This window comes from Helianthus annuus, chromosome 13, assembly GCF_002127325.2.
Source record: "Helianthus annuus cultivar XRQ/B chromosome 13, HanXRQr2.0-SUNRISE, whole genome shotgun sequence".
Classification (NCBI taxonomy): Eukaryota; Viridiplantae; Streptophyta; class Magnoliopsida; order Asterales; family Asteraceae; genus Helianthus; species Helianthus annuus.
Genome location: NC_035445.2, coordinates 2692720 through 2719330, shown reverse-complemented (window position 1 = coordinate 2719330; position 26611 = coordinate 2692720). Strand labels below are relative to the sequence as shown.

The 26611-nt window shown below is 39.5% G+C and overlaps 1 protein-coding gene across 2 annotated transcripts; it reads left to right on the top strand.

The window, feature by feature from the left end:
* Positions 1–23228: 23228 nt before the first annotated feature.
* Positions 23229–26191, top strand: LOC110902401. Of its 2 annotated transcripts, none has more exons than XR_004875994.1 (3): positions 23229–23359; positions 24025–24113; positions 25728–26191. XR_004875994.1 is itself a non-coding variant. In XM_022149069.2 (3 exons), exons 1-3 carry the CDS (start codon positions 23231–23233, stop codon positions 25848–25850), a joined length of 321 nt encoding a protein of 106 aa, XP_022004761.1. In that variant the 5' UTR covers positions 23229–23230; the 3' UTR covers positions 25851–26191. The 2 variants fall into 2 exon arrangements, 1 of the variants encoding a protein (XP_022004761.1); XM_022149069.2 differs by having other exon boundaries at positions 24045–24113.
* The last annotated feature ends 420 nt before the right edge of the window (positions 26192–26611 follow it).

Sequence of the window (26611 nt, the reverse complement as noted above, 5' to 3'; positions counted from 1 at the left end):
AAGCACACACCCCATGCCTGTGTGTGATGCGTCACAGTAAACCACGAACTCATCAGTACCTTCTGGTAATGTTAACACAGGAGCGTTGCTTAGCTTCTGCTTCAGGATTTCGAAGGACTCTTGCTGCTTTGGGCCCCAAATGTACTTTTCTTTCTTCTTGGTCAAGGAAGTCAAGGGCGCAGCAATCCTCGAAAAGTTCTCAATAAACCTTCGGTAGTATCCTGCCAATCCCAGGAAACTACGAATCTCGGTAGGCGTCTTTGGCTCTTGCCAGTTCATGACTGCCTCTACCTTAGCGGGATCCACTTGGATACCACGCTCGCTCACAACGTGCCCTAAAAATTGAACCTCTCGTAGCCAGAATTCACATTTCGAGAATTTGGCGTAGAGTTTCTCACGCTGTAGTAATTCGAGAATGCAACGGAGGTGCTTCTCGTGGTCAGCTTGGTTCTTGGAATATATAAGGATATCATCGATGAAGACTATGACGAATTTGTCCAAGTACGGCTTGCAAACGCGATTCATGAGATCCATGAACGCAGCCGGTGCATTTGTGAGCCCAAAAGGCATCACTAGGAACTCGTAATGACCATAGCGAGTCCTAAATGCTGTCTTATGTACATCTTCATCTCTGACCCTTAGTTGATGATAACCCGACCTTAAGTCGATCTTGGAGAAGTAGCTTGCTCCTTGCAGCTGATCGAATAGATCATCGATCCTTGGTAAAGGATATCTATTCTTTATGGTAACTTTATTTAGCTCACGGTAATCAATGCACAACCGCATTGATCCGTCCTTCTTCTTTACAAACAGGACAGGAGCTCCCCAGGGAGATGAACTAGGTCTGATAAAACTTTTCGCCAGCAGTTCATCCAACTGGGTTCTCAGTTCTTTCATTTCCGTCGGAGCTAATCTGTAAGGTGCTCTTGCTATCGGAGCTGCTCCAGGAATGATGTCAATTCTGAACTCCACTTGTCTATCTGGTGGCAAACCAGGTAGTTCTTCAGGAAAAACCTCGGGGTATTCAGAAATGACAGGAAGATCCTCGATCTTCGGCTTTGGTTCTTCAGTTATCACCTGAGCCATGTAAATTACGCAGCCTCTGTTCAAACATCTAGAAGCTTTCAGCATGGATACGTCTTCGGGCAATCCGTAATGCGTATCCCCTCGAATGGTAAGAGATTCACCACTCGGAGTTTTTAAAACTATCTGCCTTTTGCCGCAAATGATTTGGGCCTGATTATGGGATAACCAGTCCATGCCTAGCACAATGTCAAAACCCGCTAATTTGAAGGGAAGTAGAGATAAAGGAAAAGAATGGTTCCTAATGGACATTTCGCATCCTTCTAGAACAGTAGAGACGGTTTCTATCGTGCCGTCTGCTAACTCTACTTTGTATTTCACGTCAAGGGTTTTGATAGGCATATTTAGTAGTTGGCAAAATTTCTGGTCTACAAAGGATTTATCAGCTCCAGAATCGAATAGTACTCTTGCAAATATATTATTTACGAGAAAAGTACCTGTAAGCACATTGTCGTCCTTAACCGCTTCCTTTGCATCCATGCGAAAAACTCTCGCATTTGACTTCTTAGTCTCCTCCGCCTTCTTGGCATACTTTGGGCAATTACTCTTTATGTGCCCCTTTTCGTTACAACCATAGCAGGTTGCATCCTTTATCTTTTTGCACTCCACGGTCTTGTGATCCTTGGACTTGCATAGCCCACAGGATGGAGTCTTTTGTTGCGACTGTGAACCAGACGCAAACCTACACTTCCCGGAGTGAGGTTTCTTGCAGACCTTGCAGTGAGGTCTTCCATCAGCTTGCCCCTCCTTCTTTGTCTCCGACCCTCTCTTGCTCTCACCGTTTCCACGGTGCTTTTTCCCAGACTTTCGTGAGGTATCATCCTCACGTTTTCGCTTTTCAGCCTCCTTGCTCCTTTGTGCCCTCAGACGGACAACATCAAGTGTAAGAGACAAGGAGAGGTCAGTAACTGACCTGAAGGTCGTCGGCCTAGAGGCCTTCACACTGGCCTTGATCGCCGGCTCTAAGCCCCCAATGAAACGGGCAATCCTTCGAGGTTCTGGTGTCACAAGATATGGCACCAGGCGTGACATGGTGTTAAAGCTGGTCAGATATGCTTGACAATCCAGGTTTGTCATCACTAGTGAGACAAAATCCGCCTCAATCTTCTCAACCTCGTGCTGAGGGCAGTAGTTTTCTTTTATGAGGGCAATAAACTCCCCCCATGACATTTTGTATAAGGCAGACTTACCTGAAGCCTGCACCAGAGCTCTCCACCACGCCAGGGCCTCGCCCTTGAATGACTGGGACACAAACTTAACCACGTCCCTCTCAGCGCACCCGCTGATGTCCACAATCGTGTCCATCTCGTCTAGCCAGGTGATACAGTCAACCGCACCTTTCTCCCCTGTAAATTCACGGGGCTTACATGATACAAAGTATTTGTAGGTGCAACCCTTAGCACTGGATGCATCAGTATATTCTCTATCGCGATGAACGCTGTGCTCAGTGGACGAGTGTTTGTCGTCCTCTTTCTTGGGTTCAGAGGGTGGTTTGGAGTGTGTCTTTGGTTTAGAGGGTGGTTTTGACACGGTTCTGCCTTGGGACTCAGTATATTGACGATCAATAGCTGCCTGAACAGCATTGTCAATCAGAGCCTTCAGTTGTGCGCCTGTCAAATGCACTGACGCATTGTCATAGTCATCTTCATTTGTGTGGCTGTTCTCTCCATTGGGATCCGCCATTGTAACTTGAATCTGTTACAGAAGATAACAAAATTTTATTCAGGAGATTATTATATAATTGTCTTTTATGACAATTTGTCAACCATGGTACAGAGACCATATTTGGTTAACTTATTATTTCATTAAATATTAGGATTTGAATATATCCTATTTCAGCTATATAAATAGTATTGGCGGCATAAAGCCTAATCACGAGAATGTTTTATAATATTAGCCGAGATTTCAGAGAATCAAAGGCATAGAGATTTGAACCGTAGTTCTTTTATCTCTTTCTGACAGAGAGTCATAGACTACCACTGCCTTTTGTCTTTATAAGACAATTATTATGGCCCATAGGCACTACACCTCTAATGGATGTTTTAATATGGTTGGCCCGTAGGCACTACACCTCAAATGGATGTTTTTAATAAGGTTGGCCCGTAGGCACTACATCACTAATGGATGTTTTAATATGGTTGGCCCGTAGGCACTGCATCACTAATGGATGTCTTTATAATACTGGCCCGTAGGCACTACATCACTAATGGATGTTTTAATAATACTGGCCCGTAGGCACTGCATCACTAATGGATGTCTTTATAATACTGGCCCGTAGGCACTACATCACTAACGGATGTTTTAATAATATTGATCACCTTCATTGGTGATTTAACCCATGATTTATAAATCATTTAGTGGGGTTTGAAATCCTTAAAGGATTTTTGTATAAGAATGACGTGCGTGATTTTAACGAATCACATCTGCCATGAATGTTAACATGCGTACAGAGGTTAACAGGGAATCAGAATCTTTTCAATTAGGTCGTACCATCTTGACTGGATCTTAAAAGACACCAAGCTAGGTTTCACCTTTTAAGATTCTTTATTTAGGCAGATCAATATAAAAGGAATGGTTTTGATTTATTTTATACATATTAAAACAAAACTTATAACATACATTCCAAAATCTCAAATACAATTACATATTGCCCTAAACGGGTCTTTCAAATAGTACATACCTCCATAGAGGTTTTAAAATAAGTGACAAGTCCACGCAGGGACTAATACATGATAGGTGTCCATGCAAGGACTAAAGATAAGTCCACGTAGGGACTGAAATACGATAAGTGTCCACGCAGGGACTTATTTCAAAGTAGAAATTACATTCGTACAACTATTAAGGGCTAATGGTCACGTTTCTTCTTTTTGCCCTTTAGTAGGTTCGCCAAGCCCTTGAGAAATCCTCGGTGGCTTTTCTTTTCTTCCTCGAACTCTCTCTCCACACGATCTAGTCGATGGAGTATTTCTTCCTGTTCAGGAGGAGAGAAACGTGGCTGTGGCGCTTGATGTGGAACTGGAGGTCTGGGAGGTATTGGATACCCATGAGCTGAGTAATCCGGTGGTCCCATGTTTCCATGTGCTCCGTCAGGGTAGCGCGCATTATATCTTGCCGACACCACATATGGGTCGCGCTCATAGCCATAGTTGTATTGTGCCTGTGACGGTTCGAACGGGTTGTAAGCCGTTGGACCCGTGTAAGCAGGTATGGGTTGGTCATACCCAAATGGTGGCAAATTTCGTGCAGCTGGTGCGGAGTTCGCCTCCTGTATAGGACTTGAAGGTCCTTCTTCTTGTAGCGGCGGATAGTGGCTACTACTAGAATGTCGAGGAGCGCTGAAGTGGATACCCCCTCCTCCTCGTGTAGACATACGAGCATTTGTCCTCCTACGCCTCGGCAGATCAGGTATTACAGGTTGTGCCGGTGGCGGAGGTGGTGGCGTAACTGCCTCAAAGCGTGAATCCTCAGAGGGATCCTGTGGATGTCTCAGTTGTTGAGATGTCTGTTGAGGTGGTGTGTAGTACCACTCATGTCGGTCAAACATCGCTTGGAAACTGTCTGGTCCTTGATAGGGCGTTCCATGGAAGGATGACCCATCAGAAACTTCTATCGGATGCGTGGGCGTACCACGAGCTGGTTCAGTAGGATCCTCATCTTCCTCCATGGGATCTTCAGAAAAGTGGTCTTGTGGACCGAGCGGAACAAATCCTGAAGGTTCCTGTATGTAGTCAGCCGGATTAAACTGACTTATGTAGTATGGAGTAGGGTCGTCATAATTCCGGTGCGAAACCGAACGTTGTAGAGGTATGAAGGAAGGTTGCGGGTTGTTGGGATCATTTTCTGAGTCTGGCCCAAAGGAGTGCCGGTAGGATGGCGTCGAGCTGTGCGAAGTGGAATGCCTCGCTGGTTCGTAAAGATCTCTTCGTCGTTGTGGTTCTTCGCTCCTTGTCATCGAAGGATGTCTTGTACCAGATGGTCCAGCCTCGTTATCGTGATGTGTCACGATTTCTCCTCGGCCTCTTCTTCCCCTTCCTCTTCCTCGGAATATAACAGGTGGCATTTTCCTGCTCCAAAACTTATTAAAAATCGAATCGAAAATAAAGACAAAAAGGAGTGATAATCCGAATTTGTCCTAAGTTCTTGTCTAGACTCAAGTATGTGCAATTGTGTCATTGAGATTAAACACAATAGGGTAGTGTTTAATTCACTCAACGTTGGCTCTGATACCAACCTGTCACACCCCGATTTCCACGTGTCTCACCAGTGGGCCCGGTGGGGGATTACCGTGACGACGTTGGCAACAATATAGTCAAACCACACAATTATATAATGCACAGCGGAAGCATAAGATAAATATATAAACTTCAACCTTTGGTTGTAATATCAAATGTATTACAGGGGTTGAATATATCCACAGTGGATCGTAAATAAACATAAAGTATTTGTTCCATCAGATACTGCAATCAAGCTTGCGAGACTTATCACGACGCTAGGGAGCTAATACCAGCCAATTTTCGTTTAGGTACCTGCACTTAATCTTTTTGGGGAAAATACGTCAGTTTACACTGGTAAATACATTCAACTGACACATTTGAAAATGTTTATTAAAATTGATTTGAATGCACAAGGCACAAACTCTTTTATAACTTGGGAAAATTATAATAAAATCTTGTGAACGTTTTACATGTTCTTTTATGCGTTCAGTAGCCCGGGTCGTGCCGGGTTAAAGATTTATAGACACACCACGTTTGCGTAAAACCGTAGTATAAAAACCAACGGCTACGTCTTTTAAATTTAATGTCAACACTTTATACCGGGTGTACGCCTACACCGGGATGTCGATGGTCGTGGCCATTTCGTAAAATGATGCCAAGGATATCCGGGACAACGGTCATTAAACCCCCCCAAAGGCTTATAAGCAACAAAACTGTTTAAATGAGCCGATCATATTTAATCAATTAACCACCCAAGCGATGGAATTATATAATGCTCAATCAAGCGGTATTAATATACCGTAACCCAAGCCCATATAGGGGAAATAAGTTAAAGTATTTACCTTTGCAAGTATATTTCCTTAATTTGGATTAAATCACCGATAGCTTTTACTGGGGCTCCTAATCTGGAACGAAGGTTTTAATTAACCTCTTAGAATCCTAACGAGTCGTTATAACGGCCGTAGCCTAGACCGGTTGGTTCCGATATATATAGATATGGTTTAATCGCGCGAAAAGGCGAAAACCGAGAATGGAGTGTGATTCTGACCCAACAAGTTCAGAGACTTGTTTTATATGGGTTAATGGTTCACACTCTGGATTTTGGGGTTCAAATAATATTATTTGACCCGTATCGGCTAAATTATGAAAACTAGTTTCATAAGCCGAACCGTGCGCGCAAAAGGCGAAACGGTTAACCATGAGAGTCGTACGCTTATTTCCTAAGTCAATATGCCTTAAATGGGTTGTGGTATCAGTAGGATACCTTCCGTGATGCCCGTAACGAGTTTAAGTTAATATTATGCCCCGTAGGGGCTTTTCGGTCATTTTAAAGGCTTTAAAAGAGCTTTTCGAGTTCTACAGGAAATCTGAGTTTCCCGAACAGCTTATAAAGCTTAAAATACTTTATTTATTATTTAAAACCAGTGGCAACTGGAATCGGGTCAAAAGACCTTGTAGAACTCATGTTTTGGCCGTAAAGGGCATATTCGGTATTTACCGAACCGTAGCCATAACCGCAGGTTATGAGCGAGGTAAAAATTATAAAAAATCTTTAAAATTCCCAAAATATTATTTTAATACAGTGGGTAAAAGTTTTGGTGACGAAATCTTGGTTTAGATAGGCGTTATGCTAATTGCGCCGTTTATTACAAAAGTTTATTTAAATTGCGCTAATTAGCATAACTCTCATTCTAGACCTCGGATTGATGTGAAACTTTAAGGACATGCTTATAATTTAATAAGCAAGGTTTTGGTCCGTTCACGTGTCCGAAATACTCGTTTTATTTTCAAAAGGCCGTTACGGTCAACTTTTAGGCGAATGACGGAATTGCGCAAAAGACTCGGATAACTCACGAACCGACCACAGAGGTTTATACCAACATGTGACCTGGTCCTAAGAGTGTCCTAAGGTATATCTATACCTCACTAAAACGGGTCAGAACTGAAGTCAAAGCAAAAGTCAAACTTTTGCGACATTCGGCTCCGAACCGGTTCAATATAGCAAATGATCGATTCAAACGAGCGCAAACAAGTTTATATACTTATTATCATGTTTTATGATTATCAAAACAGGTTCCATAACATATACATTACAGATTATGCATAAATCGCTAAAATAGCTTTCTGTTGACTTTTTAACCGCACGTTTGACTCGACATTTGACATAGTTAGAGTGGTGATCAGGGGGAACCATTTTAGAGGTTTATTACCCACATAAATACCAACTCATAACCACTTTTGATTCGTCATAAGACTGAACCATTACTGATTTATTGTAAAGTCAAACCGTAGTTACGACGGTTTGGTTCTTAGCCATTTACTAAGGAAATGTGAAACCACAAAGGGTTAGATCACTTACAGAAGTTGATTCTTGCTTAGAGAGCAGAGAAGGGTGCTTGGGAGCTCCTTAGAATGACCAGAGGTGTATGTTTAAGTTGTGTGAATGTTATGTGCAAAAATGTGGCTATTTATAGCTAATGTCAAGCACCAATGATCATTACAACCACCCACAACAGTCCAGGGATGATGGGTAGGTGTCCCAGAGGGCTATGGGTCGAGTAGGGGGCGCCCATGCCTCATTTATTGGAGATTGATCGTTCACCATGCTCAAAAGTCAAGAAAACATCAACTTTCTGCATCTGGGCGTCTAATGCGGCCCGCATGGAAGTTCCATGCGTTTACAATGCGGGCCGCCTGGGATTTAAATACCAGACGCGTAATTGAGGAGGCTCGCGGCCCGCCTCAACTTAACCCAATATGCAATGCGGGTCGCGTGAGGTTAAGATTTCAGAAATTTTAAATCTTTTGTCATGATTGCGAAATCCTGGTAATTAATAAAGAAATCTTTCGTAATGATTTACCTGACCTTTCGGTTTTGAAGGGGTAACTTTGCGGTTTGGCCCTCGGTTATTTACCGACAGGGGCCTCGTGTTATTTACCCGCGCTATTAAGTCCCTTGTTAGTTTATTATTTATTTGGAAAGCCTTAACTTTCACTGTTGACGCTTTTAACCCTTCTTATACGAATTTGAGTATAACTCTTTCGTTTTAAGACGGAACTTCGCGGAACTTATACAGTATATTCTAGTGAGCGTATAATATTGTTACGAAGCCTTGGGAATGTTAAAGGGTCACTCAGAGGTAATATTAAACATGTTGACACAGTTAACCCCTGTAGCTCGTAATCTCTCACTTTCTTACGCGTTTCGCTTCCGTATGATTTATGATTTATTCGTTTGAAGGTACAAGCATTTATTTAGGGTTACTATACAGTATATTTACCCTTGTTGACATTTATAACCCTCGAATTTATATACTTTCAAGGTTTGTCAAAATCAGTCCTTTATTTAATATCAATGCCACGTGTAAACAAATGACACGTGTTAACACATTATTGGACACAAAAATTCGAGGTGTTACAGACAGCCCCGCAGCAGCAACAATCCTCTTCCACTGATCATCAGTCTTCATCTCAGGCTCATATAACGGAAGTTAATCCCCTGGAACCGACCGAGCTTGCTTAAGCCTTTAACACCATGGCTTTGGAACCCGAAGCCCCCACTTGGTTCATGGACACTGGAGCATCAGACCACCTCACTCGGGACTCAGGTATGATTTTTCACTCATGTAATTCATCCATTAAAAATGTGTTGGTTGGAAATGGTCATCGTTTACCAGTTGTTGGATAGGGCCACACCAGTCTTCCCTCCACCTCTAAACCACTCCAACTTAAACACATACTTCACACATCCAACATCATAAAGAACTTAATTTCTGTTAGAAAATTTACCCGAGATAATTGGGTGTCTGTCGATTTTGATCCTTTTGGTTTTTCTCTGAAGGATTATCCGAGTGGGACGATCCTGAGTCGCCACGACAGTACCAGTAATCTCTACCCGCTCACAGATCTCAAATTGCCTGATGCTTTTGCTTTTGTTTCCACCAGCTCTCAAGGTTCCTGGCACAACCGTCTTGGACATCCTGGTTTACATGTCCTGGATTTTTTAAGTAATAATAAGTTTATTTCATGTAATAAACAAAGTCGTTCGACTTTTTGTGACTCTTGCCAAATTGCTAAACATAAACGTTTGCCATTTCATTTATTCAATTCCTGCACTGTTTGTCCCTTTGATATTGTCCATTGTGATTTATGGACCTCACCTATACTTAGCAAACAGGGTTACAAATATTATTTGGTTGTAATTGATGATTTTACCCACTTTACTTGGGTCTTTCCATTAAAATTTAAATCCGAAACATACACCAAATTCACCCAATTTCATAACTACATTTCCACACAATTTCACCACCAAATAAAAAGTTTTCAATGTGACATGGGCGGAGAATTTGATAATACTCAATTTAAACAATTCGCCTCTCACCATGGTTTACAATTTCGTTTTTCTTGTCCTCACACCTCCCAACAAAATGGGATGGCTGAACGCATGATTCGCCACCTTAACGAAATCATGCTTTCTCTCCTCACCCATGCCTCCTTACCACCTCAATATTGGGTGGAAGCCTTACACACATCCGTGTACCTTCACAACATCCTCCCGTGCAAACCCATTGGTTTTCGAACCCCCACTGCTGCCTTATACCTCAAAAAACCCCGATTATGCACACCTTCGCGTGTTTGGTTGTGCATGTTACCCTAACCAGTCCGATACTCGCCCTCACAAACTTGCACCACGATCCTCACCATGCGTTTTTCTTGGCTACCCTGCGGATCACCGTGGTTACCGGTGTCTTGACTTATCTACTGGCAAAGTCAGTATTTCCCGTCACGTCACCTTTAATGAACTAGAGTTCCCGCTCTCCAAAACTTTTAAACCTCAACCCATGTCATACACCTTCTTGGAGTCTGACCCCTCCCCCATAATATTTCAACAACCCATGGCCCCATCTCCCAACACAATACCACCTTCCGCAACCTCTCCAACCTCATCTCCCTCACAACCGACCTCATCGCCGCCCACCCAACACCTCACGGCTCCAACGGTTGTCTCCCAGACCCAACATTCACCATACACCCTTTAACCACCACCCACTCTAACATATTCCCGAAGACCACCACAATCTCGACCCCAACCCCATACTTTGGCCCAATCCCCATCATCCAATCCACCACCATTTGCATCTCAATCAACGGCCCACCCCAACCCAGACCCGATTCCTTCACACCCTATACCAACACATCCCATGATCACTCGGTCTCGTGACGGGACATCCAAGCCAAAGGCCCCATTTAACTTAAATGTTGAAACAATCTCACTTTTACCAAAGTCTCATATTGTTGCCCAGTCTGATCCACACTGGTCTGATGCTATGAAAACTGAATACACGACTTTAATGGATAATAACACATGGGATCTTGTGCCTCGGCCTCCTGATGCCCACATTATCAGGTGTATGTGGCTATTTCGCCACAAGTTTCATGCAAATGGCACTTTGGAAAGATATAAGGCCCGTCTTGTGGTAAATGGAAAATCCCAACAGGTTGGCATTGATTGTGATGAAACATTCAGTCCAGTCGTTAAACCAACTACTATTCGTACAGTTCTTAGCCTGGCCGTTTCAAGATCTTGGCCTATACTTCAGTTGGATGTTAAGAACGCATTCCTACATGGGGATCTCAACGAAACGGTGTATATGTTTCAACCACCAGGGTTTATCGATGAACGTAATCCAAAATTTGTGTGCAAGTTAAACAAATCGTTATACGGGCTTAAACAGGCACCTCGGGCTTGGTACCACAGGTTTGCTACTTATATCATTCATTGTGGTTTCGGACATCCACAACTGACAGCTCCTTGTTTATCTATAAAAAGGGCAACGACATGGCCTACCTCCTTTTATATGTGGATGATATTGTTCTCACTGCATCTAATGATCGTCTCTTACATCATTTTATCACAGCTATATCTCGGGAATTCTCTATGACTGATCTTGGTAGGTTACATCATTTCTTGGGCATTGAGGTCACTCATAATTCTGTAATTCTGGCAGCCTTTTTCTCTCACAGCGTGCCTACATTCAGGATATTCTAAGTAGAGCGAAAATGGACAATTGCAAACCTTGCCATACGCCTGCTGATACACATTCAAAACTCAGTGCTTCGGATGGTGCACCTCTTTCAGACGGGACTTTATATCGCAGTCTTGCGGGCGCTTTGCAATACCTTACTTTTACTCGCCCGGACATCTCCTATGTTGTACAGCAAGTATGCCTCTTTATGCATGCCCCACGGGAGCCTCATTTTGCTTATCTCAAACGCATACTTCGCTACCTCAAGGGCACTGCTGATCATGGTTTGCACTTAACCCCCTCCAAGTCGACGAATCTCACAGCTTATTCAGATGCTGATTGAGGGGTTGCCCTGATACACGACGTTCGACGTCCGGCTACTGTGTTTTTCTCGGGGACAATTTGGTATCTTGGTCCTCCAAACGTCAGCCCACCATCTCGCGCTCCAGTGCTGAAGCGGAATACAGAGGGGTCGCGAACACTACTGCTGAGTTATCTTGGATTCGCAACCTTCTTATTGAGCTCCATCTTCCGGTAACACAAGCATCAATTATTTACTGTGATAATATTTCTGCCATGTACTTGTCACAAAATCCGGTTCAGCATCAACGTACCAAGCACGTTGAAATTGATATCCATTTTGTCAGAGAGAAAGTTCATCTTGGAGCTGTACGAGTTCTGCATGTTCCTACAGAATATCAGTACGCTGACACCTTCACGAAAGGTCTCCCAAGTCTTCTGTTTAAACGTTTCAAGTCCATTCTTTGCATCCGACCGGCTACTGCTTCGACTGCGGGGGGCTATTAGCGGAATATATTATAGCATTTATTGTATTTAATGTATAGATAATCTCTCCTTGATTTACGGAGATATAGTTTCCTAGTTGTGCTATTGTATTCTTATATTTATACCCAGCTTTGTATAATGAGAGATCATTGAGTTTTTACCAAATAACAGCAAAAACATGTTGCATGGATTCCACGTCTTTCATGCAACAAGAACACATATTGTTGGAAATATTGAATTAAAGGCTCCTTTGGGTGCAAGGCAAGGAAACTAATTAAGGAGTGGATAATTAATTATTATTATCATGTCCTAAAATAGATAGATTTAGCAATCCTAGTTATAATCTAATAGGTGTATTTACATTATAAATACCATGCTTTGGGTATTAGGGATTGTATGAGTCAAGTTTTGTGATAGTTTGTTGACATTAATAAAATTTGGGTGCTTAGCCAAGTTCTATTATTTTCCGATTTGTTATTCCGTTCAATACCGATTCATCTTGAATTGGTATCAGAGCGACCTGGGAGATATCACGTACCTGCGATTGAGTCTGGGATCAAGGGTAACTCGCCGAAAATTTGATCGGAGCTGTTTTACAACGTGGAATTCGGATAAAAACAGAAAAGGTGGCAGGTCGCGAATAGGGTACTGATGTTTCTGTTGTCAAACGAATCAAGGGTAGAAGCTGATCGGAGAAATAGAGCTGCGTGATTTGGCGGTGTTGTTTTGCTGGTGTCGAACAAAAAAAAGGGTATTTGATTAAAGTTTTGGATCAGACGTTTGGCCCAAGCTAAAAGTACAATTAAAGTCCAATTATCCTTAAAAGTCCAACTACCTATCCATTTGATACTTTTGTGTTTTGATTTTTCGAGAACAGTACACAAACAAAAGTTTTTTTTTGTTTTGGATTTTTTTTAAGTTCAAGACAAATATAGCTTTGCTTTATTTTTCGGGTTTGCGTTCGTATTGAAACTCGGGAATTAATCGTGTAGACTGGAAGAAACTGAACCAGTTACACCGGGTTCGTTTAATCTTACGTATAATCGACGGAAGAAAAATATGGTTGGAAGCGATGGCGGTAGCGGCTCGAATACCAAGAAATAGGTTCCAAATTCAACAGCGCTTTAATGCCCGATGTTGAATAAGGTTAATTATACAATTTGGGCGTTGCGTATCCGCGCGATTTTTAACGTTCATGGCGTGTGGGAGGCCATTGAACCCGGAACTGAAACCGATGTGAAGAAAAACAATATGGTGATTGCTTTGTTGTTTCAATCCACACCGGAAGAACAGATCTTGCAAGTTGGTAATATGAAGATGGCAAAAGAGATGTGGGATGCACTGAAAGCATGCCATCTGGGAGCCGATCGGGTACGTGAAGCAAGACTACAGACACTCATGTCAGAATTTGAGGCGTTGAAGATGAAGGATTCTAGTACAGTTGATGAGTTTTCTAGCCAGTTAACATGAATGTCTTCAAAAGCGGCGTCTCTCGGTTCTATAATAGAGGAACAAAGGATCGTGAAAAAGTTTCTCAGTGGTTTACCAAGGCGGTTCATTCATATGGTAGCCTCAGTTGAGCAACTTGTGGATCTAAAAACAGTTGCATTCGACGATGTTGTTGGTCGAATAAAGGCGTATGAAGAACGTATAAAAGATGAAGAATTGCAATCGGATAATCAAGGTACTCAAACGAAACTAATGTTTAATAATTCTAATGCCTCTTCAAGTTCTAGACAGACTTCAGGCGATTCGAGTAAGGGACACGGGAAAGGCTCAAACCGTGGACGTGGTGGTGGTGGACGCGGTCAAAACCAATCTGGTCAAAACCGCGGGCCACAAGGCGGCTCCAACAAAGGGGATAAACAACAAGGAAAGAAGGATTGTTTAAAGGTTCAATGTTTTCAATGCGACAAGTTTGGTCACTTTGTTTCGAATGTCCAGAACGAAAGAAAGAGAAACAAGCAAACTTGATCGATGTGGAAGAAATTGACCCGTCTTTGTTTATGGTGCAAGATGTTCAAGAAATCGTTTACTTGAATGAAGAAAAGGTCATTCCAAAAAATTACGAGAGCGGTTCGGAAGAAAAAGACTTGTGGTAATATATCTTTTTTCTCTGAATTAAATAAGCGTGTTGGTGGCAAAGCTAAATTCGGGGATGGGTCTCAAGTCGAAATATGCAGGAAAAGGTCTATATTACTATTGGGTAAAACGGGGGAGCAAAGGTTAATGAATGATATTTATTATATCCCAAGTTTACGTAGTAATATAATTAGTCTTGGTCAAGCAACAGAGTGTGGATGTGATATTCGTATGAAAGACGATTATTTATTAATGTGTGACGCTCAAGGCTAGGTATTAATGAATGTTACTCGATCTAAAAATCGTCTTTATACGATTAAATTGAAAGTTGGAAAACCCGTTTGTTTGAAAGCTCGGATTGATAATGAAAATTGGTTATGGCACGCGAGACTTGGTCACCTAAATTTCGAGTCCATGAAACAAATGGTGAATAAAGATATGGTCGTGGGGATGCCAAAAATTAATCATGAAAATCAAATATGTGATTCGTGCTTAGTCGGGAAGCATACGAGACAATTTTTTCCGAAGACGGCGTCGTTCCGGGCAACACGTGCCTTGGAACTTATTCATGGAGACTTATGCAGTCCAATTTCTCCGAGCACAATAGCGGGAAATAGGTATGTATTTGTCTTAGTTGATGATTTTTCACGTTTCATGTGGACTTTTTATTTGAAGGAAAAAAGTGACGCGTTTGAAACCTTCAAAAAGTTTAAAGTCATGGTGGAAGTGGAAGTTAGTAGAAATATCAAGACGTTTCGAACCGATCGAGGTGGAGAATTTACGTCTCATGAGTTCAATCGGTTCTGTGAAAATGAAGGGATTATTCGACACTTAACCGCTCCATATTCACCTCAACAAAACGGGGTTGTGGAGAGGCGAAACCGTACCTTAATGGAGATGACTCGAAGTATATTAAAAGCGCGACAAGTTCCTAATTTTATGTGGGGGGAGGCGGTGAGGCACCCAAGCAATTTAATAAATAAAACTCCAACACGAGCGTTACAAGAAGATAAAACACCGTATGAGATGTTAAAAGGAAAGAAACCGGATCTTCAATTTCTTAAGGTTTTCGGATGTGCCGCTTATTTGAAAATTGTGGGCAGACATCTTCCAAAATTAGATGATCGTTCAACTTGTCTAGTTTATCTTGGAAGCGAAAAAGGTTCGGGGGCGTATCGTTTATACAATCCAACGACTCGAAGAATTGTTGTGGGTCGAGACGAGGATACGGAGTTTGATGAAACGCGTGGTTGGAATTGGGGAAAAATATTGTTTTTAATGACGAAGAGTCTCGTGAACCGGTATGTTTTGGGTAGAGTTTGATGGTGTAATCGATACGGGAGTTGGCTCGGTAAATACGGAGACAAGCGAATCTAGTAGTGGTTCAAGTATGTCAAATTCAAGTGACTCAAATGGTGAAAATGGTGATGGGCAAAACACTTCATCCAATGATGGCACCTCATCTAGCCCACATGGCCCACTGTCTACAAATACTCCAATAGTGCAAGGGTCACGTGAGTTATCTCAGCAAAGACCAAGAATGGAAAATATTAGTTCACAAAATTTAAAGTGGAACAGTGGGTTTTCAAGTCCAATTCGTGAAGGCCCACGTGGGTATGATCAGGGTCATACAAGTGAAAATAGTGATGCGCCAGATAGATCCAGTTCAGCACAAAATAATTTTGTTACGCCCGAGCCAGTTGTTCGTAGATCGAATCGCGCTACGTTTATCCTGGTACGTTTTAACGATTATGTTTTAAATTCGAGTTCTATTGATTAAGAATTTTTATTGCTTGCAGATGACGAACCGGCTTATTTTAATGATGCCAAAAATAAACCGGAGTGGATGAAAGCAATGCACGCAGAAATCGAATCAATAATTAAAAACAATACGTGGTCGTTAACCGAGTTACCGCGTGGTGCAAAAGCGATTGGTCTGAAGTGGGTTTATAAGGTTAAAAGAAACGCGGATGGCTCACTAAATAAATACAAGGCTAGACTCGTGGCGAAAGGGTTATGTTCAGCAACCCAGAGTCGATTTTGACGAAGTGTTCGCGCCAGTTGCTCGACTTGAAACAGTTCGGTTACTTTTATCTCTCGCAGCGAATGAAGGGTGGAAGTTACATCATCTAGATCTTAAATCCGTGTTCCTACATGGCGAATTAAAAGAAGAAGTTTATGTCGTTCAACCGAAAGGATTCGTTAAAGAAGGCGAGGAGCATAAAGTTTATAAATTGTCGAAGGCGTTATACGGGTTAAGGCAAGCTCCACGTGCGTGGAATACGAAATTAAATAATATTTTATTAGATATGAAATTTCACCGGTGCTCGCAAGAACAAGCTGTATACCAAAGAACCGTTGGAACGGACGTCTTATTACTCGGCGTGTACGTCGACGATTTAATTGTGACGGGTTCAAATTTGAAACTTATTATGGAGTTTAAGCGCAGGATGGCTAAAAACTTTGAAATGTCGGATTTGGGAAAGCTTACTTATTATCTTGGAATTGAAGTGTCGCAGAGCAAGGACGGGATAAAAATTAAGCAAGAGGCGTATGCAAAGAAAATACTAACTGAAGCCGGTATGATAAACTGCAATCCCACTAATGTTCCCATAGACCTGAATGTGGAAGTTTCTAAATTTGAAGACGAAGAAGATTATGATGCAACGAGAGATCGAAAGATTGTCAGGTGTCTCTGGTACCTTTTACAGACTCGACCAGATTTGGCGTTTTCGGTCGGAGTAGCCAGTCGGTACATGCAATGCCCGAAGCAATCTCATGCAGCTCTCATCAAGCAAATTCTTCGCTCTTTAAAAGGTACTTTTAGTTATGGCATTACCTATACTCGAGGAGAAAATATGTTAGTCGGTTACAGTGATAGTAGTCACAACATAAATCCGGACGATGGAAGAAGTACTACGGGATACGTGTTTTATTTTGGGTCTTCCCCAATTACTTGGTATTCTCAAAAGCAAAGCAAAGTACAGTTGCGTTATCATCGTGTGAGGCAGAGTATATGGCGGCTAGTGTAGCCACGTGTCAGGCGGTTTGGCTAAAAGAATTGATTGGTGAATTACTCGACAAGAAAATTCAAGCGGCGGTGTTACGTGTTGATAATACATCGGCGATAGCTCTCGCGAGGAACCCGGTTTTCCATGGAAGAAGCAAACACATAAAATGTAACACCCCGAAAACAGGTTCCGTAATCAAACCCAGTTAATACTAAAAGACGGGTAAAGTACCGTTAGTGGTAAAAGTAACCCGGTAAATATTAGGATTTAAATAAATAATGCTAATATTAATTAAAAAGCGGATAAGAACTTTCAAGAAATAAAATGGATAAAAGGCCCGAGTTAGCGGAACTTAAAATAAACGGGTTAGAACTCCCAGAAACCATTAAGATAACTAGGAACAATTAACCTATTTAATAATATGTAATTAAGTGATAAATAGTGAGTTATGGCTTCAATTGATCAAAATAAAACAAGAGGGGCTAGTAGGGCCAAATGGGCAAACTTGTTTTAATAAAAACAAGAAATAAAATACCACACACACACTAGGTGTGTGTTCGTACGACCAGGAAGGGGAAAAACAAGGGTTCCACCCTTGTTCAAGCTAAAAACCCCAAATTGAGGATCAATTCAAGACCAAATCAATGCATGAACACGTATAAACGATCACAAAGTCAAGAGGATCGAAAGGTATGTCAAATTTTGTAATTTGGTGATGTTTTAAATTTATGATGAACTTATGAAAATCAAAATTCAAGCGTGAATGATTGATGTTTGGGTGAAACTAGGATGAATTCATGTTTAGAAATAAACCCTAGTTGAAAACTTGATGAATTAGTGTTAAAAACTAGAGATTTGATTTTCACCCATATGTGTGCTAAGTGGGTTTTATGATAAAAAGATGAACACTTGAATTAGGGTGTTAAATGGATGAACATTGATGTTGTGATACTAGTTCTAGGTGTAGTTCATGTACACTAGACATAGAGGCATGATTTTGATATTAAAACTTGGTTAAAACGATGACCATTATTAGATAAAATATGCGTATAAAATCTCGCCTACAAGGTGTTTGTTAAAATGCCCGAATGAATAATGATAAGAAGAAATTATGAAAGAAATGCGCAATTGGCTAATTTGACTAATTACGTGAAATATGGGTTAAAGGGGTTCTAATCATAATGTTGAGTTGACTTAATTGTGTAAACCATGTGATCGAAAAGTAGTTAACTTTTGATAAGTTAATTTAACTAATGATGAAGTCGAATAGTAGTTTACGACATAGAAAATAAGTAAGGTGGAATAGTCGTGATTGTTAATGACTAATCTAACCGCCTTGTAAATGATGACGATAGTTTGCGCTTAACGAGCTAGGTGGCGGCTTGGGAAAAGAAGCGAGTCAAATGGATCGGGTGTGCGGAAAAGAGTATAACCGGATGCAATGTAAGTAAAGCTTACACCCTCTTTTGTAAGTTATTTATTCATAGGTTGTAAATACGACAAAACCATATGCGAAATATGGTTCCGACACGAAATGAAACGGGTCGGAACATATAAAATAATGATAAACCATGTTTAATGGTAAAATGGGTGAAATGGTAATTGGTCACGAGATGACATATATATAAAATGAGTTTTTAAACGGCTACTTATTAATGTAAGCCTAAACGAATAAAAAGAGTAAAACGGTGATTTAGTCATGTGTAGACGAAAAAGAGTGGAAGTTTAAAACGACACCATATCGCATAAGCCATGTTGGGTTAGACGTGTAAAAAAAGTGATTTAAAAGACATAACTATGTGAATCCGAATATAAGTGCCAAAAGGTTTGGCCGTTTAGACCAAACGAGTCAAATGGTAATGTCAATACCATTTGACACTTAACGACTTACAAGTGCTTGTCGAGTCTAATGCTCACAGGGTGAAACAGCTTATGGAAATTGCAATTGCTATGAACTAGCAACTTAAATGACATGGTAATAAAACGGGGTTTAGCTTTGACCTGAGCCAGGTACGCATAATTGAAATTTTAGAAAAATGCGTGATTTTGGTCAAATGCCTTCTTGAATGCCTTCATCGTAAAAGAAGAGTTAAAGTTGACCAAAACGCCCTTGTTTGTCAAATCAAGCAAACGACCCTTGCGGGTTGTTTAGAAATAGTCTTTTCGATCAAATGGATCATTAGGATAAATATAAAAACGAAAGGCATGATCCTAGCGAGTCAAATGCATAAAAATGTATTTTTTTTGCTGTAAAAAGATAAACCGAGAGATAGAACTCGGAATAAGTAGTCTAGTACGTTAAATCCACCACAATTATAATTGTGATAGAAGACTAATCAATATGAATGGGTGGACTTACGATGCATACGAGGAATAGCGTAATTTAAGCTTAAAAGTGCATAAATGCTCTTAACGAGTCAAAATAAGATTTCAAGTAAAAACGGGTTAGGAATGCATAAGAACCGTAATTTGAACCTTGAATGTTAGTAAACTGATATAATGTGATGTATATGACATTTTTAAAGGTAACCAACTAGTTTGTTTGAATCAAGTCACAAACGGGTCAAAAGTGTCATAATCGAATTTCAAACCGAGAGCTTGAAATCTAAAAATTTGGTGATTTCAGATGTCGGGTTTTACTCTATGGGATGGAGAATTAAATTACGAACGCGTAGGAAAAAGAATCGCGTAAAACGGATAAGTAGATAAAAAGTTATGATACTTTAAAGTTCGAATTTCGATTGAAAACATAACTGGGCTGAAATGCAGGACCAGAACCTGCACTCGCTGGAAAATGGCCTCCTTCGCGCCACGCGAGGGAGTAAGGTAATATTGGCGCGCCACGCGACAAACTTAACTGAGTCTCTCGCGTGGCGCGGGAGACTTATAAGTTGGAAAAAATTATTTGTTTCGATTGTTTGATGCGTTGATCTTGTTTAAACACATTTTAAGCTATCAAAACTAACGTTTATGTTGGTTTTGATTTTAGGTGAACCAAGTATTCATTCGGATGAAGATCAAGCATGGAAAAAGAACCGAACACACGAAAATGAAGCTTCCGCAAGTTGTGTCGTCTTTATTTTTAAATGACGAATTTAATTACCTTATGTAGTAGTACTTTAAATTGTAAAAGTTTCTAGTAAACCCGTATTTTATACGTAATTGTATTTTAAGCACACATTAATTTGTACTTATTTGTACAAAAACCGTTTTATAATAGTAAGGATGTTACAAGTTGGTAATCAGAGCTCATGGTTAAAGAATAAAGTGTGTTCGGTTTGAGGCTTGATCGCAAATCCGATAAGTACATGTATGTTAATGGTTTAGCATGTTATAGTGTTGTGAACAACACATAGGGTTATCGTGTAATACACGCCACCCAATTAAAATGATTGATATAGTTAATAATATTACGTGCGTTGACACGTATGGTAGAAAGCCTTGTATTATAATACGGGCATTATTGATATTGACGTTACTAATCTTTGTAAATGTTTTAGTTGAAAGAACACTCGCATCTAAAGATGACGAGAGTTGAACGAATCACGGATATGACGGTGGAACGGTTCGAAGTATGACAAGTAGAGCATGCTCACCAAGGACCAAATCGCGTAACAATCGCGAATAAGAGTAATGGCAAGGAAAGCCCGTCGGGGCAAGCATTTACAGGTACACATTTTAAATTTATTGCACGAATAGTAATATGCAACAAATACGTAGAGACTGACCGTTGCATATGTAAATTAAAAACTTGGAAAACCTGAATTGAATACCTATCCACGATATTAATTCCAAGAAAACTAAATAGAGGTGTTACTTACATGGGGTGTAATGTGAAAATTATAAAAGGTCATGTATGTTAGGTGTTGATCGCTTACTCTGGCCAAGTAAGTAGTGAACACGTGATACCATGAACTTTTATGATGGACATACTTACATCCAATGTAGTAAGGACGGGGTGAATGGGACGAATAAAAAAGGTACCCAAATGAGTCAAATAAGTAAAATGTTTGATGGTAAACATAAACGCAAGTCGGATGACAACAACGTATTATGTTAGAATAACGAGCCCGAGAGAAGGGACAAAGATTAAAGTAAATAAAAATATGAACCAACTAATGTGAATGCTAAGACATAGGGGATAAAGTTTGAATGTCATAAGTGATAAAATTAACACAGACAAGTCAAAGGGGTAGAATAAAGAATAAAGGACTTGACTGAATGAAAATGATGAAGACGACCAAACAAATTAAAGTGACATCTAAAACCATATAAGAATGGCTATCTGATGATGACTTCGGTAAAATACCCGATAGATGGGTAGGATTTTGAGAGTATGCATAAACCAAGAAACGGGAATGCAAAATAGAAAGTCAAAAGACTCGGATTATGAGTCATGACTAAAAGACGATGAGATTTTGCAAACAGAAATTTTGATAACTATGTTCAACTATTTTAAAGTTGAACATGTTAGATAAGGAACGAAGTTTGATGTTCACAAGTAATGAAATTTCACAAGAACAAGTTAAACGAGTTAAATAAAGAATAATGTTTGCTAATGTAAGTAAGCGCGAACCGAATAAATAAAAGCACGGAATATTAAGATAAAAGAACCCGGGCAATGGGTTGTAAATAAATATAGGAATAAACCGGATAACGATAAGCGAAAAAAAACCGACGTGTAAAGGAAATAAGAAGTCATAGAGTCGGAGGATTAGTTTAAAATGGAAGCGGACGTAGCCTTAGACTATGGTCAAGGTCCATAGAATTCAAGAACGAAAACGAATGATTTCTAAACTTAAAAAGGGTGTCTTGACACCGAAAGAATATTTTAGAACGACATGAGTAAAAGATTGAATCTATGGGATCATCACAACCTTCATGAATTATAAGTAATGTTAAGGTCTACGAGACCGAAAAGACCCTTGGATCAGAAATAGAAAGAAACGCATTGTAGGATCTCAACTTAAAAAGGTGGAAATCTAAAGAGATAGTCTACGGACTAAGTGAAAGAACCTGCGGGTTATTTGGGTAAAGCGTGAAAAACTGGTTGCAGTCCTCCATGTAAAATAATAACGGTCAGGAATAAAACTTAGACGGAAATTCCTAGACATGAGAGAAAAAGACGTAAGACAGAGAAAACGTAAACTAAAAATTTAGTTTTAGTAAAAAAGCAACGTTTTAACAAATCATAAGTGGTATGAGGTAAATTAGAAAATCTTAAACACACATAAGGCCAGAAATGCCAAAATAGTATACCCGGGTGACGGGGTATGAAGTGACAGCGACTAATTAGTCTAGCCGGTAAAACTATTCGAAGTCAAGATAGTGTCATGACAAATACCAAGTGCTTTTTAATATAAGACAAGCGTGGGATAAAACATGTTAACAAAACTAACGCGAATGAGTGGTCAAGTGACAACTCGGTCAATAAAGATAAATGATATAAGCTAAAAATAACGGCCCGCGAGGCCTAACACATGAAAGACGTACCCGTCAATATAAATTAAAACGTTAGATCGAAAGGAACTAATGAATATCTTGAAAACGAAACTAAGTTCATTTATTCTAAATTAAAAGAAATACGTAAATAAGGTTTCGGGGAAGAAACCTCTTTAAGTAGACTTGTAACACCCCGAAAACAGGTTCGGTAATCAAACCCAGTTAACACTAAAAGACGGGTAAAGTACCGTTAGTGGTAAAAGTAACCCGGTAAATATTAGGATTTAAATAAATAATGACAATATTAATTAAAAAGCGGATAAGAACTTTCAAGAAATAAAATGGATAAAAGGCCCGAGTTAATGGAACTTAAAATAAACGGGTTAGAACTCCCGGAACCCATTAAGATAACTAGGAACAATTAACCTATTTAATAATATGTAATTAAGTGATAAATAGTGAGTTATGGCTTCAATTGATCAAAATAAAACAAGAGGGGCTAGTAGGGCCAAATGGGCAAACTTGTTTTAATAAAAACAAGAAACAAAATACCACACGCACACTAGGTGTGTGTGTGTGTGTTCGTATGACCAGGAAGGGGAAAAACAAGGGTTCCATCCTTGTTCAAGCTAAAAACCCCAAATTGAGGATCAATTCAAGACCAAATCAATGCATGAACATGTATAAACGATCACCAAGTCAAGAGGATCGAAAGGTATGTCAAATTTTATAATTTGGTGATGTTTTAAATTTATGATGAACTTATGAAAATCGAAATTCAAGCTTGAATGATTGATGTTTGGGTGAAACTAGGATGAATTCATGTTTAGAAATAAACCCTAGTTGAAAACTTGATGAATTAGTGTTAAAAACTAGAGATTTGATTTTCACCCATATGTGTGCTAAGTGGGTTTTATGATAAAAAGATGAACATTTGAATTAGGGTGTTAAATGGATGAACATTGATGTTGTGATGCTAGTTATAGGTGTAGTTCATGTACACTAGACATAGAGGCATGATTTTGATATTAAAACTTGGTTAAAACGATGACCATTATTAGATATAATATGCGTATAAAATCTAGCCTACAAGGTGTTTGTTAAAATTCCCGAATGAATAATGATAAGAAGAAATTATGAAAGAAATGCGCAATTGGCTAATTTTACTAATTATGTGAAATATGGGTTAAAGCGGGTTCTAATCATAATGTTGATTTGACTTAATTGTGTAAACCATGTGATCGAAAAGTAGTTAACTTTTGATAAGTTAAGTTAACTAATGATGAAGTCGAATAGTAGTTTCGACATAGAAAATAAGTAAGGTGGAATAGTCGTGATTATTAATGACTGATCTAACCGCCTTGTAAATGATGACAATAGTTTGACGCTTAACGAGCTAGGTGGCGGCTTGGGAAAAGAAGCGAGTCAAATGGATCGGGTGCGCGGAAAAGAGCATAACCGGATGCAATGTAAGTAAAGCTTACACCCTCTTTTGTAAGTTTTGTATTTATTCATAGGTTGTAAATACGACAAAACCATATGCGAAATATGGTTCCGACACGAAATGAAATGGGTCGGAACATATAAAATAATGATAAACCATGTTTAATGATAAAATAGGTGAAATGGTAATTGGTCACGAGATGACATATATATAAAATGAGTTTTTGAACGGCTACTTATTAAAGTAAGCCTAAACGAATAAATAGAGTAAAACGGTGATTTAGTCATGTGTAGACGAAAAAGAGTGGAAGTTTAAAACGACACCATATGGCGTAAGCCATGTTGGGTTAGACGTGTAAAAAAAGTGATTTAAAAGACATAACTATGTGAATCCGAGATTAGTAGTCAACGAAATGGTAAGTAAATTAAATACCATTCGAATATAAGTGCCAAAAGGTTTGGCCGTTTAGACCAAACGGGTCAAATGGTAATGTCAATACCATTTGACACTAAACGACTAACAAGTGCTTGTCGAGTCTAATGCTCACAGGGTGAAACGGCTTATGGAAATTGCAATTTCTATGAACAAGCAACTTAAATGACATGGTAATAAAACGGGTTTTAGCTTTGACCCGAGCCAGGTACGCATAATTGAAATTTAAGACAAATGCGTGATTTTGGTCAAATGCCTTCTTGAATGCCTTCGTCGTAAAAGAAGAGTTAAAGTTGACCAAAACGCCCTTGCTTGTCAAATCAAGCAAACGACCCTTACGGGTTGTTTAGAAATAATCTTTTCGATCAAATGGATCATTAGGATAAGTATAAAAAGGAAAGGCATGATCCTAGCGAGTCAAATGCGTAAAAATGTATTTTTTGCCATAAAAAAGATAAACCGAAAGATAAAACTCGGAATAAATAGTCTAGTACGTTAAATCCACCACAATTATAATTGTGATGGAAGACTAATCAATATGAATGGGTGGACTTACGATGCATACGAGGAATGAGCGTAATTTAAGCTTAAAAGTGCATAAATGCTCTTAACGGGTCAAAATAAGATTTCAAGTAAAAACGGGTTAGGAATGCATAAGAACCGTAATTTGAACCTTGAATGTTAGTAAACTGATATAATGTGATGTATATGACATTTTTAAAGGTAACCAACTAGTTTGTTTGAATCAAGTCACAAACGGGTCAAAAGTGTCATAATCGAATTTCAAACCGAGAGCTTGAAATCTAAAAATTTGGTGATTTCAGATGTCGGGTTTTACTCCATGGGATGGAGAATTAAATTACGAACGCGTAGGAAAAAGAATCGCGTAAAACAGATAAGTAGACAAAAAGTTATGATACTTTAAAGTTCGAATTTCGATTAAAAACATAACTGGGCTGAAATGCAGGACGAGAACCTACACTCGCTGGAAAATAGCCTCCCTCGCGCCACGCGAGGGAGTAAGGTAATATTGGCGCACCACGCGACGCGGGTCGTGGCACGCGACAAACTTTACTCAGTCTCTCGCGTGGCGCGAGAGACTTATAAGTTGGAAAAAATTATTTGTTTCGATTGTTTGATGCGTAGATCTTGTTTAAACACATTTTTAAGCTATCAAAACTAACGTTTATGTTGGTTTTGATTTTAGGTGAACCAAGTAATCATTTGGATGAAGATCAAGCATGGAAAAAGAACCGAACACACTAAAATGAAGCTTCCGCAAGTTGTGCCGTCGTTATTTTTAAATGACGAATTTAATTACCTTATGTAGTAGTACTTTAAATTGTAAAAGTTTCTAGTAAACCCGTATTTTATAAGTAAGTGTATTCTTAAGTACACACTAATTTGTAGTTATTAGTACAAAAACCGTTTTATAATAGTAAGGGTGTTACATAAAATCCCGGTTTCACTACATTCGAGAATGTGTTGATCGTGAAGATATCGTGGTCGAGCATGTTAGTGGCATTGATCAAAAGGCGGATATTTTGACGAAGGCTCTTGGGAAGATCAAGTTCAAGGAGATGACTGAAAAGCTTGGAGTTGAAGACTTGTCAGATACGAGTTCGAAATTCCGGGGGTGATTGTTGGAAATTTCGAATTAAAGGTTCCTTTGCATGCAAGGCAAGGAAACTAATTAAGGAGTGGATAATTAATTATTATTATCATATCCTAAAATAGATAGATTTTTAGCAATTCTAGTTATAATCTAGTAGGTGTGTTTAGATTATAAATACCATGCTTTGGGTATTAGGGATTGTATCAGTCAAGTTTTGTGATAGTTTCTTGACATTAATAAAATTTGGGTACTTAGCCAAGTTTTATTATTTTCCGATTTGTTATTCCGTTCAATACCGATTCATCTTGATAGTGGATGGAACATCTGTACCTTTATCAACTGATGCGGGAATATCAAGTGTCGACTCAATTATGTAATGAAATAAACCCACATTTAGTGTTCATTAAGTTTTGTTTTAATTTATGTCCATTGAGTTGATCATAAAAACTCTATATAAGTTCTCATGTAATTTGTAT

What these genes read in the sequence shown, in the direction of transcription:
- LOC110902401 (XM_022149069.2), top strand. Translation starts at nt 23,231, where the DNA reads ATGACCAGGAAGGGGAAAAACAAGGGTTCCATCCTTGTTCAAGCTAAA. An exon ending in CAAGTCAAGAGGATCGAAAG is followed by an intron (nt 23,360 to 24,044) that starts GTATGTCAAATT and finishes TTAACGAGCTAG; the next exon opens with GTGGCGGCTTGGGAAAAGAA. An exon ending in AGAGCATAACCGGATGCAAT is followed by an intron (nt 24,114 to 25,727) that starts GTAAGTAAAGCT and finishes TTTTGATTTTAG; the next exon opens with GTGAACCAAGTAATCATTTG.